This window comes from Alosa sapidissima, chromosome 18 (genome assembly GCF_018492685.1).
Source record: "Alosa sapidissima isolate fAloSap1 chromosome 18, fAloSap1.pri, whole genome shotgun sequence".
Classification (NCBI taxonomy): domain Eukaryota; kingdom Metazoa; phylum Chordata; class Actinopteri; order Clupeiformes; family Clupeidae; genus Alosa; species Alosa sapidissima.
Window position 1 is genome coordinate 8533542 of NC_055974.1, and position 16381 is coordinate 8549922.

The 16381-nt window shown below is 40.1% G+C and overlaps 2 protein-coding genes across 3 annotated transcripts; one reads left to right on the forward strand and one right to left on the reverse strand.

Annotated features, from left to right (window-relative positions):
* Positions 1 to 2374: 2374 nt before the first annotated feature.
* Positions 2375 to 8224, reverse strand: LOC121690425 (kelch repeat-containing protein). The gene is made up of 13 exons (XM_042070973.1): positions 7974 to 8224; positions 7347 to 7508; positions 7177 to 7258; positions 7036 to 7089; positions 6622 to 6901; positions 6080 to 6211; positions 5538 to 5725; positions 4892 to 5088; positions 4543 to 4634; positions 4154 to 4208; positions 3676 to 3773; positions 3219 to 3313; positions 2375 to 2960 (listed from the first exon to the last, which is right to left on the reverse strand). The coding sequence occupies exons 1-13, from the start codon at positions 8033 to 8035 to the stop codon at positions 2826 to 2828; spliced, it is 1632 nt and encodes a 543-aa protein (XP_041926907.1). The 5' UTR covers positions 8036 to 8224; the 3' UTR covers positions 2375 to 2825.
* Positions 8225 to 8300: 76 nt separating this feature from the next.
* On the forward strand, positions 8301 to 11546 carry LOC121690426 (RING-H2 finger protein ATL81-like). Of its 2 annotated transcripts, XM_042070975.1 has the most exons (3): positions 8301 to 8375; positions 10396 to 10481; positions 10653 to 11546. In XM_042070975.1, exon 3 carries the CDS (start codon positions 10674 to 10676, stop codon positions 11475 to 11477), a length of 804 nt encoding a protein of 267 aa, XP_041926909.1. In that variant the 5' UTR covers positions 8301 to 8375; positions 10396 to 10481; positions 10653 to 10673; the 3' UTR covers positions 11478 to 11546. The 2 variants fall into 2 exon arrangements, with proteins under 2 accessions (XP_041926909.1, XP_041926908.1); XM_042070974.1 differs by lacking the exon at positions 8301 to 8375 and having other exon boundaries at positions 10353 to 10481.
* The last annotated feature ends 4835 nt before the right edge of the window (positions 11547 to 16381 follow it).

A 16381-nucleotide genomic window follows, 5' to 3' on the forward strand; every position in this document is an offset into this window, starting at 1 on the left:
CTGGTTAGATACAATAAAGTATCACATGAACTAAAGATGACTAAAATCTTATGTAGAAGAAAGAAACATTCACAAAAAATCGATCCATCCAAAAATGACCTTTGTTTTTAATAGCTGTTGAAAACGGCATGGAACTGACAGAGATGTTATTTTGTTTATAAATAAATAAATAAATAACATTATGCTGATACCTTTTGCTTTTCCCAAATACAATGTAGCCTACAGGTGTAAGTGACCTTTCATCAATCCAGTTGCAATGGATGAAATGTGATGAACTGCCCTACTTGTGATTGTTTAGAGATTTTAAAGGTTTCATAACAATGCTACATCTTCTTTGGCTATTCTACAATCTATTCACCTTTTCAGCACCAGTAGGCTACTTTCTGTGTAGCCGCACACACACACTCAGGCATGACGTTATAAGATGAGGGTCATTGTATAAATTATTTGAATGATTTTGATTAATGAGTTTGCCTATGTCCCCTAGCAAAGTGTTTAACCAAATATAGCTGTAAGCAGCAATGAGGGGGCCAAGCAGTAAGTTCAGCAGGCATGATTTGCCAGTAACTCAATGTGGTTAGCCTAGAAATCTAGCCCCCCCCCCCCCCCCCCCCCATTTGCTGCCAGGGCTAGTCTAGCCACTCTCCGTTGGCTTGTGAGCTCCAGAAATCGAAACGGCCAATGAAATCGTGTATAGAGTCCTTAGGTGGGCTTAACATAATGATTGATGGCAGAGTTGCAACGGTTTGGTTTGAATTCCCTGCTACTTGAAAACAAAGAAGATGGATGTTGCTGCTGGCGAACAGTGTGACACGAGTTAAGCTTTTATTAAGTTGGCAAACGTTTGAACTAGCCAACTAGCTCCGCTGGTGGGAAATGCATGGGACTCATAGCGCTGCCGCTGTCCTATTGCGTGCAGAGGGAATTTGAAAGACAACTTATTATCCCGCCCCTCGGACTGAGCACTGCGAACGGTGAGTGCCCAGACCCTACATTTTAATGTGGGTCTGGCTCATCAGGCTACAATGGGGTTGCATCAGATATATAACATTAAGCAGTCACAGCAAGTTCCATGCCAAACAACCCAAGATTGGCCTTGAGTTACAAGGTCATTTCCTGTTTGGTGGCTTTGCCACCAAATTCGATTGGTTGTTATGGGTGAATGCTTTTGTCAATCGTTCCAGAAAATTTAAGCCCTGATAAGGCATGGTCTAAAGATGGTCTGTGCCAATTTTGGTCAAAATCAGATGAAATTTGTGACCTGTGAAAACTTTTTAGTGTTTTTGATTAAATCCAATATGGCGGCCGAATCAATTACAATGACATCACAAGTTAGCTTGGGTCGGCCTAAGGAACTCCAACAGTATAGATACCACTAGTGCATTTTAATTCTAAGCACAACAGCAGCTACAGGCCAAAAAGCATATTTCTTAATTGCAGCGCCTCCTAGAGGCCAAAGGTCATCAACATTTTTGAGCTTCCTCCTGATTGGGTCCGTAGTCTATATACTACGTTTGGTTATGATACATGAAAGGGTTGCTGAGATATGAGCTCACTTCCTGTTTGGCGGCTTCGCCGCAAATTTCGATTGCCTGTTACGGGCGAACGGTTATATTTCCAAAGACAAAAAGTAACGCATTAATGAAGCATGGTCTGTAGATGATGTCTGTGAAGTTTGGTGTCGATCGGACAAAACTTACAACCTGTAAAAACTTAAGTGTTTTTGATGAAATCCGAAATGGCGGAAAATCCATCATGGCTGAAAATGACGTCATAGGGTGTGTTGAACTGGGCTTGGTCCAACAATACCTCATTTTTGACAATCGGGTCAAGTTACGTGCATCAACGCATGTCCAACTTTGGCCTGTTGGTGGCACTAGAGCACTCGAGGCTCCATCATGAAACTTGGTGAAATTAATCATGAGCCTGTCCCCATTCAGTGTGCCAAATTTCACAACTTTTTACCAGACAGTTCTATGGGCTGCCATAGACTTCAATGGCAGAGGAAAGATGTTAAATAATAATAGGAAAAGCTAGAAACACAATGGGTGCCTTCGCTGCTTGGCCCCCAATAAAACAAAAACTCACGGACCACAAGAAAAGAAGAGTAGACCTACTTCAGTAGAATATTATACAATAAGCCACATTGTTTATTGTGTCAGAGAATTCATAGCATTTAACCTGGCATAGCTTACATAGGCAGTGTTGCAGAACTTTGCAAACAACTCATCTAATTTATATTTTACCACATACCCGCAGATAGCTTGCGGACCACCGGTGGTGCCCGGACCACACTTTGAGAAACACTGCTCTAGCAGACTCAGACTGGCATGTATACAGGAAACTGACGACACAGTTAAAGTTACACGCTGCATTTAATTAAAATACCTTTTTAAAAATCATAGTACAAAATATATACATTCCACACACAGGATTACAGAAACCAATTACATTGTATAATTGTCAAAGATCATTATGTAAAGGGGGGAAAAACAGAAACAATGTTGTACAAAATAAAGCATTTACAAACACATGTGACTCTTGACCCGAGATCTAGATTTTCTTCCATTTCAAAAACAAATGTCCTTTCCCTCTTATCATATATATTAAAAACTTCCTATAACCAGAAAGGAGTAACACACCATAGTCACACCATTAGCCACAGATGACTTGCCTCATAATTCTGTGTAATTTAGAAAATCATCAGATATTTAAAATTAGAGAAGATACTCCGATAACAGGCATTATATCCAATTCATAATTATGATACAATAGGCCTCAATGAAATCCACCTAATTTTGTTCACCATTCCCCAAACCACCAGTTTAATCTTCCAGCTCCTTCATTGAAAGGGTTATCATGTCAGAAAAGAAACTCCCCTCATTGTCTCCCCCTCCAAAAATGAACAACTGTTTTGGAGACTCATCTGTATCTTTAATTGGTTCCTCATCCATTGAGTCCTGTAAAAAACACACACACACACACACACACACACACACACCTTAATACATTGCCAGGAAAGAATCAAGCACTCAAATAGATTAGGCAATTCCTGATATGAATTTGAAGGACCTCTTCAATATTGCTAATATTATTATTGGATTAATAATATCATCCAAAGAATTTTCTGGTATTATTTAACAACTGTAAGAAGACATCAATGGAAATTAGACTGTTACCAAATGGTCGAAACAGACCAGAAAAATAAATATATATACCTGTGAGCCTGCTGTGGTCATGTTGATGATGGAATGTCCAGCCCGTGGGACTGAAGTGAGCTGGGGGTGAACTACAGTGGTCCAGCTGCTAGTCTCTGCAAAACAAACACCACCCCAACTTAGGACATGTCACTGAAACACACAAACACTTCCAAAAGGCTGGATGTAGGACAGCACTGGTCACTTGGACATCCATAGACTGGATACAAATATTCAAGTTGCCACTACACAGTACTTATTCAGTTAGCCCCACTAAGCTAGTGTTGTACAACAAATATTGCCCAACAGTTAGGTTGCTAGTTTATGCTTGGTAGGAAGTAGAAGCCAAGACATCATCATCATCATCAATTTGGATGCAGCCCACAAACTTCAAGAGTTGTAAATTCTAATCAACTTGCTACCCGCTTTTTAATTTATTTTTTTTATCAGTACTCAGTTTGCCTCGACAGCTCCGTACCTGTATTGAAGATGAAGGTGTCGCTCAGGGCATTGTTGCCGTTGTAGCCTCCGTGCACCAGGAACCGCGAGTCAGAGAGAAGAGCGCAGCCGTGCCAGCTGGAACACAGCAGGGGTCAGGCAAGGTCAGGCCACATGGTCAAACAAGTGGAACTAACTTTTTTTTTCTAGTTTACTTGAAGAGATGCCTGTGTGCATAGAAAGGGTGCCTGACCAGGCTGCTCTTCCTTTGCTCCACACTTACTGATTTTGTTATCTGCACAAAGCCGTACCCAAATACTTTGAGCTAATCATATTAAGAACGTCCTGCTAAAACAGAACGCTTTCAGTAATTTTTTTACAACTTTTTTTGTAATATGTATTATATTATTGGCAGGTACTCTATTTTGAGTGGTACACTTGATGACTGGGCAGATGTCACACCTGCTGGTTAAGGTAATAGGCAATTAAAAGAAAGAAAGAAAGAAAAGCCTGTTTACCTTCTTGGAGAAGGGGGCGTTCCACTTGTTTTCACAGCAGAAAACTCCATCAAGCCTGATATTGGGCAAAACAGAGGTTTTACATTTGATGTTATGCATCACCAGGCACAACAACGAGCCTCCAAAAAACACAACATGCTCTGCTGAGAAGATGGTACGTTTATGATTATTTATTCATTCATTCATTCGACAGATGGCTGCTTTCAAAGCAATCTACAAGTGAGGCACTTTACAACCCATTTCCCACTGGAATATTTAATTGAAAATAAGCTTCAGTGCCATGAAACAAGTTATGTAAAGGCGTAGTTGAAAACTTTCCAAAGTGAATAGGAATGAAGTGTTTCCCTTGTTTTCTCTTCACTGATATTAGAACCATGATGAAATCTTACCCAGGTCCAACATGTACATGTCATTGAAACACACAGGAGTGTCCCATCCACCAAAGATGAAGATTTTTCCTTCAACAACACATGCAGAGTGTCTGTAGAGAAATTACATAAGATGAGACTCCAATCACTAATACTCCTTATGTAACAATCCCTTTTTCATCTTTTGTTCTTCTAAACACATAGGCCAAATGAAGTCATCATAACTTCTAGGCATTGTGCTTTACAACCAACCTCTCACAACTGATATTTCTCAAGGGAATTGTCTATATTAAATCAATCCTTTTGGCTTATAGAAATACTCATGAATTACTGGGCCTGTGTTTTGGCGTCACCTCCTGTGGCAGCTTACCCTGATCGAGGCGCGGGCTTGTCTCCGTTGACAATGGGCTGGTACCAGATGGCCATCTCGGGGTTGAAGATGTAGATGGAGTCGCTGCAGCCATCTGGCTGAGGGTGGGGGCGAGGGAACACCCCGCCGAACACAAACAGCTCCCCTCGGAACAGGCTACAGCTGTGGTAGGCTAGTGGGGGCACCTTACCCTGAGCCTGGGAGAAGGACATGGAGCTCATCATGTTTATGTTTAGAGTTTTTAGAAGACGCTTTTGTCCAAAGCTACTTACAAGGACATCAATGAATATCACATTAACATTAAAATTAACAATTAACATAACATTAAAATTAACAGTAAAGTCCTATAGCCTAAATAAAATGACCAACAATGGACTAAATACAATTATACAGAATAACACCATCCATCAACAAATACATGGATATAAACATTTTTCATTACCTCTTCGTGTTGATGCATATTGAAGAAAAAATATTTCCTATAAATATTATAGACATTCAACATTTTGAAGTAAAGTATGCAGGGAATTATGTTACTTTCCTAAGTAATGGTAAAACAACAAGAAATTGGAGATCACTCCACTTGTAGTGCCTTCAGCTACGCTAAAACCTGGAGCATTGTGGTGGTAAGTCTGCTTGCTCTCACCTCCACCATAGTCCAGCGCCAGCTCTGGGTGTCCAGGATGTGCATGTCGTTGAACCACTTTTTGCTCTTGGAGCCACCGAAAACAAAGATGCGCTTGGACTCGGGGTCGTAGGTGGCTGTGTGGCCGATCCTGGCTTCGGGCGTGGGCCCTTCGGCCAGAGTCTCAGCGGGCACCCAGGACTGGTCCTCTGGAGAAAGATGATCACACCAGCGTTAGGTCAGATGGCTTAGCTTGCACTGCACTGCCCAGCAGTGCTGTTTCAAAATCACACAGTTTATGCATCAGGAACAATGTCAGAAAAACACAGGACAGGTGTTAAAACTCCTTGTGCTACAGGTAGGAGGTTTCCCACAGTGTCCAATCAACAGCCAAGCCTATTTAACATTACCCAACATGATGCGAAATACAAGCAGTGTACATACTCAGGACCATCGCGAAAGATCATCTTAAAAATATACATCTAGTTCAGACTTCAAATGTTGAAAAATAACACAAGTGGAGATAGAAACATGCAAAGTGCAATAATAAGAGGGTAGCTGACCTGTGCATAGCTTCCACATAGGATCTTTGCAGAACTGCATCTTTGCACCTTGTCCACCAATGAGAATGGCTGTCTGAGGATCGATGGGGCAGAGACTCTGACCCCAGCGACCTGAAGGACAGTCCAGGGGGGCTGCACAGAGACAAAAAATGGCATCACATTGAGCAACAATACTGCTTTACAATTGAGCACCGAAGCATTAGTATATTACAGAAACACAAAGCAGATCCTTTGCCTTAAAATAATGGCTTCAAACTAATTCTGATGCTGCACTGACGTATAATACAGACAACGATGTCCATTGCCAGTAGGTACCCACTATGCAACGCTGTTGATCAGGTAGGATCATGACCTTTTTAGTCCTTTTTTTTTACTAACTGGGTATGGCCTTAGTGCTAAATGCCATTGAATATTGACAACAAGTAGCATAGATATCAAATGTATCATGTTGCTTTAAATATCAGACGCTTAAAAAGTAATAATTAAATCAGCTTACATGGTTGGTGTACTGTATGCATGTGAGCGAGAAGCTGAAAGCACACCTGATCGGGTGGGAGTTTTGGCCTGTCTACCCCTGGGCTTGGCGATAGGGGGTGTGCGGGTGCTGGCCTGGGTGGTAGCCGGCTGCTCGTCCTTCTGGGGGAAGAGACGTGTCTGGTTGTTGCGGGGGACGTTCCGGCCCTTCCGGTGCGGAGTGGTCTTCTCCGAGGCCTGGCTGTTGGGGCACGCGTTCTCCTGGTTGGCCGTTTCCCGCTCTGGCTCTGGTGCACTTCTTTTCCTCTTCCCAGGGCCCTCTCTCATCACTGGAGGCGCAACCGGGCACTTTGGGGGCAAGTTAAAAACACATTAAACATCTGGGCCATTCTTTGAAAATCTCTTCATAGCTTATATTGCATGTGTAAACTAATCAATGCAGAGATTAACGCAATAACTTGTGCCACCTATAGGTACATTACCTCTGGCGTGAACTCTTTCTTTGTCAGGTCTGGTATCAGCAGATCGCCTACAGCCTACACAAATAACGAATATGAGATGTCAGTGTTTCACAACAGCGTAAAAAAAATGTATGTCAAAAAGTATGCTTTAATCACACTCACCATCATTTCACTGTCAAGTTTAACAGAGAGCGTTGCCCCACTGGACCAAATGCAATCTTCCCAGTACTCCCAGCAAAGAGACCTTTCAAAGAAACAACCCCTGATTAGCCTTCACAGACGAAAAGTTGTTATATGAAAAATATATCAATTAAAAACCATTACAAACTCACTTATTCTTTGGGGTCAGTTTGCCGGATATGATGGGATTCGACTTTGTGTCACTTAATTCTACAGTGACACTAGTGTGTTTACCCCAGAGCCCCTTAGTGAACAGCACCACCTGTTGTACAAATGCGGGTATTGCAATAGGTTTATGCCCGGGTTCTGTGGGACTAAAAAGACAAAAAAAGATTACTTAAAAAAAAGACAAGTTATTGCTGCGTATTATGTCAGTGTTAACCTTTAAGTGCGATAGAAGAATTAAAGCCTACATTATATACTTTTCGCGTAGGCACAAGTGCAATCCATACATTTGATGTAGGCTATTCAACGCTAAACAAATTAGGAATAAGATTCGCGCCTGCCCTGGATAATAAAATAATTTGCCTCGGCACAAAAAGACAGCATAATTAGGTCTACGTTCACGTTGCAAGCGTATGGAGATGCCGCGTAGATAGATTGTTATTGCGTAGATTGCATAGACCTCGACGCCTGGCAATAATAGGCTCGTCAGTGTGCTTATTTCAGTAAAAACAGACATGCAAATGTAAATGAATGCATACACAACCTTAGAGTATCGTTAGAATGTTCATAGATTAATACCATACATTTATACACGGGTTGCGAAGTGATCTTACCCCAGCATTTCACGGGGTGGTTCATCCACTCCAAAAACCGCGTAGATACTCAGTTCCTCCATGTTGTGTAATCTGCGATAAATACCTGCAGTGTTAACCCAATTGAACCCAGACTGACAGGCTAATCTTTTATATGTACGTCAACTCTCGCTAATATTGCTATTTTATAAGAAGCTGTACGCAGTTGAAGTAGTCTGTCTACTACCTTACTGCACAAATACAAATTGCGCGCCACGACCAACACTAACAAGGAAGGCGGGGTGTTGGTTTGACGAATCAAAACTGGTAGCTGGCTTAGCCAACCAGGGAAGCGTATACTGAACTAGGCGGAACTTTCGAAACTCCGAAAGCGCCCTGATCCTTACATCATCTTTTAGCCTACTGTCTGTGAGATCCTTCCAGGTATGATTAGGCATAATTAAACTCCTCAAAGGCTAAGTTACAACGTTACTCAGCATTTCAGTCAGTAATGGCGCAAAACTAGTAATTAGACAGCAACTGTTGCTTTCATTTCGTTGTCGTGATTGCATGTGTCCGTGTATCACCTGAATGACTATTTCATGTAGGCTAGGCCTACTGAAATGGCTGTAGCAAGCATGAGACATTTGATCTGATAACAATCTGATATCTGTCAACAACTTGCAATAACTTCAGGCAAGATAGCAAAACATTAGGCCATTATTAGGCCTAAATAATCATAATTTAAGCAGTGCAAACTTTTCAGTTAAAGACTGAAAATGCCAGAATTATAGTGAAAGCAGTTCACAAAATGATGTGTTTAGATGTTGTGGCTGGTTGTCTGCTCAGAACAGGCAGTAGTCATAAAGGAAATTCAGCTTTAGATAGGGAAAGTCAGGCAATTTGACATGTGACTGGGAATCCTGATAGCAGCCAATTCTTATGTAAAAAAAAAAAAAAAAACCTTGACTTAATCCTTCACACTTAAGGTGAGTGTACAAAATATGTAACATATTAGCCTACAATTTTTTGCTAAGAAATATCCAGTTGAATAAACAATCATCTTTTGGATATTGATCTTAATGCCTAATCAAACAAATGAGGAAAAATACAACCTTTAAGGACACCAATTTTCTTTGTGAATGAATAATGTATTGTAAATAAATAAATGTTCTTCATTAAAATACAGGGTGCATATGTATACCCCCCTATGTTAAATTCCCATAGAGGCAGGCAGATTTTTATTTTTAAAGGCCAGTTATATGCATCCTGATAAAGTTCCCTTGGCCTTTGGAATTAAAATAGCCCCACATCATCACATACCCTTCACCATACATAGAGATTGGCATGGTGTGTATTTCAGTTAGCCTATTAGCTGGTTTGATGCTCATTGAGCTCAATGCAAATCAATGCTCAATGCATTGATGTCTTTTTCTTCCCTGCACCAGAGGGGAGGTGGGTTTCAGGATAATGTCTGAGTCGTTGCACTGGGCGATGCGTCCAGTGTTAAAGCGGGTTCACCCCCTGCCTCCAGGCATCCCAGTGGCCCTGGTATGGTGCCTGCTCTTAGATGGACAGTGAGACAGGCAATGAGGTGGCAATGAGACCCACGAGCTATACACAAATAGTGATAAGGCACAGACTGCTGTTTAGAGTTCTTATGAAGAATCTATTATGAAGAAAGTGTACTTGCAAGGAATATGGTCTCTGCATGTTTCCATGAATTAGTGAAACACACAGAGCACCCAGTGAACACACAGTGAGGTGAAGCACACACTAACCCGGAGCAGTAAGCTGCCTTGCTACAGTAGCCTCGGGGAGCAGTAAGGGGATGTGGGCATGGAAGAGCAGTGCTCAACCACTTCCGCTGACCACATTTTTCCTACTGGTCAGGGATTGAACCTGCAAGCCTTCGGTTTCAAGCCCAAAGCCCTAACAGCTAACAGGGTAATGTAGACAGGGTTTCAACTGCGCTCTCCCTCTCTCTCTCTCTGTGTAAAGTAAATGTATCAGTGAACTCTCTCCCCCTAAATGTATCTGAATAGGCCTATCATGTATGATGTTATTGTACATCATAACTTGGCATTGTGTTGCATTGTGTGCAAACCATGAGGGCACCTCTTTTGCAATTTCAGTTTGTAATTATCTTCAGTACAATACAGGTACTATATGTTGTGTGAACTTTAAAATGTGCGATGACATTGTTAATAATGTGAGTAATGGTTAAAGATAATAACAATTATTGTGTTTTAAAGTGGTAGGCTACACAAAATAGGTGAACCAAGAAGCCCTATTTTGGTTCTCAACAATCATGCATACATCACAGAGGTCATAAGGACGGGACACTGGTTTAGAACACAAAAAGCTTTGTGATGTAATCATGTCATGCAAGGTTCTAAAATTATGGTTATCTCATTTTCAAACAATTGTCTCTTATTCACTGTGATCTACAACTGGATACAAGTTCCCTATCCAAATACCATACTTGATATTGGTTTTAACCTTCACTACAACACCTTCTTGGTGAACTAAGGACTTCTGTTAAGCAAGGTAATTTAATGATTAAATTTTATGATAATTACATGCTTATTATAATCATATTGTGAAATATTAGACCTATCCACACACAATGCTGATTTAGTCTAATGTATTTAATATAATTACTCCAGTTTTACTTGAGAATAAATATATATTTATATATATTTACATGTTGCCCTCCAGTGTCCAACATCTCTCTTAAAAATGAGTGAGGAAATGCGAAACCGTGGCAGGAGCAGGAAGAGGAAACGGTCCTCTCGACAGTCTCGCCGAGCTGTTCAACCAAACAGCAGCTACTACATTCTTTCTAGCCAGGAAGGAGACCCCTCACTGCCAGGCACATCCACAGCAACCTCTATCAGTTACCACACTGATCTAGAGCAGCAGCTGAGAGCTGACTCCCTCTTTCTTCTGAGGAGTGATGTTCTTATTCTGGATGATGAGGACTCAAGACGGTCCAAGAGGTCTAGACCAGTTGGGTCCTCCATGCCAACCAATGGCAGAAGGTCCCCACAACCAGGGACCTCACGAGACCTCTATGCCCCCTCAGAATTGCAACAGAGAGCATGGTCACCATCTTCACCAGACATACCCATTGCCACTATTAGTGATAGTGAAGATACTGCATTGCCATCTATGACAAGGGCAGACACACCGATCTTCATTACTGATATCTCTGATGATCAAGATGAACTTCCGGACATCTTTTTTGTTGGCATGCTTGGCACTCCATATATTGAAATGGAATTCAACCTGGTGGACGAAGTCGTGACCCTTTGGGAGATCCACAACCACCTCCCCTTGAATGTCCCTTATGACCTTCCCACCATGATCTTCAACCCCGAGAACGCAAATGAACAAAGTGATTGTAGGATCTGTCTGAGCAACTATGTGGAAGGAGAGGAGCTCACGATTCTGCCCTGCAGCCACAATTTCCACAGCAACTGTGTGAATCAATGGCTTCTGCAGAGCCCCACCTGCCCCATGTGCAGAACACAAATGAATTAGAGCACCGTAAACTGAGGGACTTAGTTTCAGCCATGACTACTTCTATTTTAATAAAATATCTCACATAGATCACTGCTGTTCTTTTTTTATTCATGTAAGTAATGTCTAATTTCATGTAAACTAGTAAGCTATACCTAGTTATTCTGATAGCTTGGCTGGTATCATATAATGATAGTATTGTGCTAACCCTACACGATGAGTATCATATAATGATAGTATTGTGCTAACCCTACACGATGAGTATCATATAATGATAGTATTGTGCTAACCCTACACGATGAGTATCACATTCATCAATGTTCCTCTTGTTCTTACATTTTGTGTGGGGTTTTTGGACCTGGAACACCTACAGTAAAGCAGAGCTTGGCCTGGGTAGCTGGTGGGAATAACTGACATGCAACCCCATATCATCAGTGACTTTCTTCACAAACTTTCTTGTTTTCTCCAGGCAGTCATCTTTATATTTTTAATTTACATTTGGTTACAGTGGGCTAAAGAGAAGCAATTATGGATTGTGGCTGATTGGATGAGCGTGACATTTAGAGACTCATGAATGCCTGAAGAAAACAAGAAAGTTTCCACAGTAGTTTTGAGCTGTTTCTCAAAGCCAAAGCAGTAAAATATTTTTGAGGCACATCTAGGCCTATGATTGTTTTTATTTTCGATTTAAAAAAAGAAGAAATGTAGGTACTGCAAGATTCACAGTGGCCACATGGTGGCAGCACAACCTCCTTGTATGCTTTATGTGATACAGCAGGGAAAATAAGTATTCGTATGTCAACATTTTTTTCAGTAAGTATGGTTCCAGTGAGGCTATTCACATGAACTTTTGCACTGGGCATTAGTGTTAACTTAGGTAATCCACACATATATAAAAATCCAAACATTAATGTCTAAAAGTAGAGTTATGAGTAAAAAAGTGGAATTGCACAGGGAAAAAAAGTATTTATCACACTAGGAAAAAGCAGTACACAAAGGCAAGGAATGGCAATGAACAAACTGGAATCTATAAGTAGTTAGAGAAATTATCCCTCCTATCTGTGCAAATTGATATAACCTGGGTTAGTACGTACTGGTGGGCTATAAAAAGTTTTTTTGTTACCAAGGTGTCACACAAGAAACATTTCATGATGGGTAAAAGCAAAGAGCTCTCCCAAGTCCTTTGTAACCTTATTGTTGCAAAACATATCAATGGAACTGGTTACAGATGCACTTCAAAACTTCAGAATCATCCAGCAAGCAGTATTGGAGCCATTATCCTCAAGTGGAAGGAACATCACTGCATCATCAACTGGCCATGCACAGGATCTCCTTGCAAAATTTCTGACCAGGAAGTCAGAAGGATTGTCAAAAAAGTTGCCCAAGAGCCAAGGACCACTCGGAGAAAGCTCCAGAAAGACTTGGAGGGAGCAGGTACAATTGTTACAGAGAAAATCATAGGTAATGCATTCCACATGGCCTCTATGCGCACTCATCCCACATGACTCTATTGCTGAAGAAAAACATGTCAAAGCTTGTTGTAAGTTTGCTACACAACATTTGGACAATCCTATGAAATACTGAGAGAATGTATTCTGGTCAGGCAAGAGCAAAATGTAACTTTTCGGATGTCATACTACACACCATACTTGGAGGAGAAATGGCACTGTGCATCACCCTAAAATAGTCCAGTCATTTTAGGAGAAAGGGTTGAACAAATTGCAACACAAGCAAACTTAACTGATTTTGTATCCTCAGTATGTCCTGAGTAAGGGAAAAAAGCCCCGAAGAATCCCAATAGGGGAAAGTTTAGAAAAAGACCTAAATATAAAAATTAACCTTCACATATCACCATGAAAATTACTGAGTTGATTACTTACATCAAGACAAACAAAAAATGTATTATAAGTTTTTTGAAATTGTTTGTTAACATGGGCAAACAGGGCATAATGTAATTATGTATAGCTAGTGACCAAAACTAATTGCAACATTTGACAAACAAATTGTCCATGGCATGGAGGAAGATAATACATGTCTTAACTGGTATTATATATCATCTAGAGGGTATATGCTTATAGAAAATATATAGTTTATGGTGTTTAATTTGTTTTCCCTGGACAGTATAGGCTAAAATGTATCCACTTTACACTAGATAGAGGGCAATGTATGGTGCATGGCATAGAGGAAGATGGGAAATGTCTTAAATGGTGTTATATCTCCTCTAGAGGGTATATGCTTATAGAAAATATATAGTTTATGGTGTTTAATTTGTTTTCCCTGGACAGTATAGGCCAAAATGTATCCACTTTACACTAGATTCGTCTTTACAGAATAGAGGGCAATGTATTGTTCATGGCATAGAGGAAGATGGGAAATGTCTTAAATGGTGTTATATCTCCTCCGGAGGGTATATGCTTTCAGAAAATATACAGTTCAGGGTGTTTAATTTGTTTCCCTTAATAGTGCAGGCCAAAATGTATCAGCTGTTCACTTGACTATGCATGGTATGGAGGAAGATGGGACATAAGTTGATTGATGCTATATTTCATGTACAGTGCATATACTTTTAGAATATGTATAGTTTTGACTGTTCTATGACTTGTAAAACCATGACCCATGCATAGGCATGCATTGTTAATTATTAATCTTAAACTATATTTATTAGTATAGCATTTTTGCCAGATGTCACAACAAGAGTCACTTGGAGGCTAACTGCAGTTATCCCATCTGCACCCTTCTGTCGAATTAGGACATGATCATGTCCATCTTCAACTTTGCCTTCACAATTTTCCTGCATTCACTAACATAAACATACTGTGCTGTCCGATTATTGTTTTAGACAAAAATTGTGCAAAGTAAAGGGGCATCATACAGGCCCCTCTGATTGGACAGACAGTATATCAGTCAACCCCTGGGCAAGAGGTCAATTACTATAAGACTTGCAAAATGATGGACTGATACTTTAGTGTGATATACTGTATGTTTCAATGACCTCTAAATCAGATTACGTAAACACCAAAACCACTTTCCTAGGCTGAATAATGCCTAACTATGTGTTTGTACAGATTACACATTGTGGAACACTTACATGCAAAAACCCACTTGGCTCTATTTAAAGATTCCACAACCATTTCCATTGATTCAAAGGGCCACAATGTAAAAATAGACACCAATTTTGCAACAAACCAGTCTGAAATAAGCCAAAGGAATTCACTCTTTGAAAATAAAAGAATGTTCCTCAACAATGCAAGATTCTAAAATTCCATGTTAAGTTAGATGGGGTCAGATATTCTTTAGAATGTGTATTCTACAACATTCTAATTACAGTTTTGTCAGTATTTGCTGAAGAATAATGCATAAAACCACCCTCATTTTAACATATTTCCACCAACTGGATTTTCATAGTCTTTTACTATGGTGTAAAGATCACCAATTGAAATATAAAAATGTGAAAATAAATTCTGTTGCAATTAGTTTTGGGTCAGACCTTTGCCTGGACTATTAGCTCCGTTGTGGTATTTATACAAATTAACTATACGTAATTACATTATGCCCTGTTTGCCCATGTTAACAAACAATTTCAAAAAAACGTATAATACATTTTTTGTTTGTCTTGATGTAAGTAATCAACTCAGTAATTTTCATGGTGATATGTGAAGGTTATTTTTTCCCCCTATTCACGTGAGAAAAATACTGTATAGACGCATGAATAGGGTATATTTGGGTCTTTTTCGAAACTTTCCCCTATCGGGATTCTTCGGGGCTTTTTTTCCCTTAGGCCTACTCAGGACATATTGAGGATTCAAAATCAGTTAAGTTTGCTTGTGTTGCAATTTGTTCAACCTTGACCCCTATTTTGGCTTAAAATGACTGGACTAAAAATACCCTACCAACAGTGAGGTTTGGAGATGGTGGCATCATGGTGTGGGCTGTTTTTCATCTCATGGTACTAGCAGACTTCATACAGTTGAAATGATGAATGGAGTCATTTTGTTCCGGGAGAATCTTTACATCTACCAGGATGATGAGGATGAGACATGGCTAGACCTTCCAGCAATAATCCAAACCATTCAGCAAAGGAAACTCTATTGGTTTCAGAGAAAGGAAATCAAGGCCCTGACTTCAATCCAATTGAACAGTTTTGGAAGTTATCCAAAGATCAGGATTCAACAGAGGGACCCCTGGAATCTTCAATATTAAAGGACTATCTGTTTAAAAGAATGGGCCCAACTCACACCAGAATACCTAGACTGATTAGTTTCGTCATACAGGAAATGCCTTGATAAAGGCCTTTCCACAAAGTATTTAAGAAATTTCAGCAAGCGTGTTCAATACTTTTTTCCTGTGTTCCACTTTATTACACATAACTCTACCTATGGACTTTAATGGGTGGATTACCTTAGTTAATACTAATGTCTGGTGAAAATGTCATGCAAATATAGCCTCATTGGAAGTATACAACTGAAAAAAATGTTGACGTGTTCAATACTTATTTTCCCCGCTGTATACCAAGATACTAAACTGAGACTTAATGCAGTCATAAGTGCTCTCAGACTAATGTCCCCTCAGTTACCCTGTTATGTGCTTAAACTTGAACATTGTCATTTAACTTGCTCCTTTTTTACAGTAGGCTAAACTGCTTATCTTTAGTGCGTGGACAAAAAGGCATTGGACGTAATCTTGGGCTTTGGGCGACACTTACATTTTCCCAACATTTTGGGTCATTTAACTTATCAAAACAACTTGTATTAATTGAGAAAATAATCTAGGCCTACAGATTGATGGACTATGTAAAATAATCGTAGTTGCGGCCCTATGGAGATAGATGGACTGATCAGTAGCATGATCTATCAATAGCATGCAGTGAAAGAACAAAATGCATTGAATGATCTTTTGAGGGTTTAGCCTCAGGGCTCTCAAGTGTC

Excerpts from the sequence above, each read along its gene's own strand:
- LOC121690425 (XM_042070973.1), bottom strand. The coding sequence starts at position 8,035 with ATGGAGGAACTGAGTATCTACGCGGTTTTTGGAGTGGATGAACCACCC. Across the intron at positions 7,509-7,973 it reads CCACCCCGTGAAATGCTGGG|TCCCACAGAACCCGGGCATA; the intron begins GTAAGATCACTT and ends TTGTCTTTTTAG. Across the intron at positions 4,209-4,542 it reads CATGTACATGTTGGACCTGG|GCTTGATGGAGTTTTCTGCT; the intron begins GTAAGATTTCAT and ends GCCCAATATCAG.
- LOC121690426 (XM_042070975.1), top strand. The coding sequence starts at position 10,674 with ATGAGTGAGGAAATGCGAAACCGTGGCAGGAGCAGGAAGAGGAAACGG.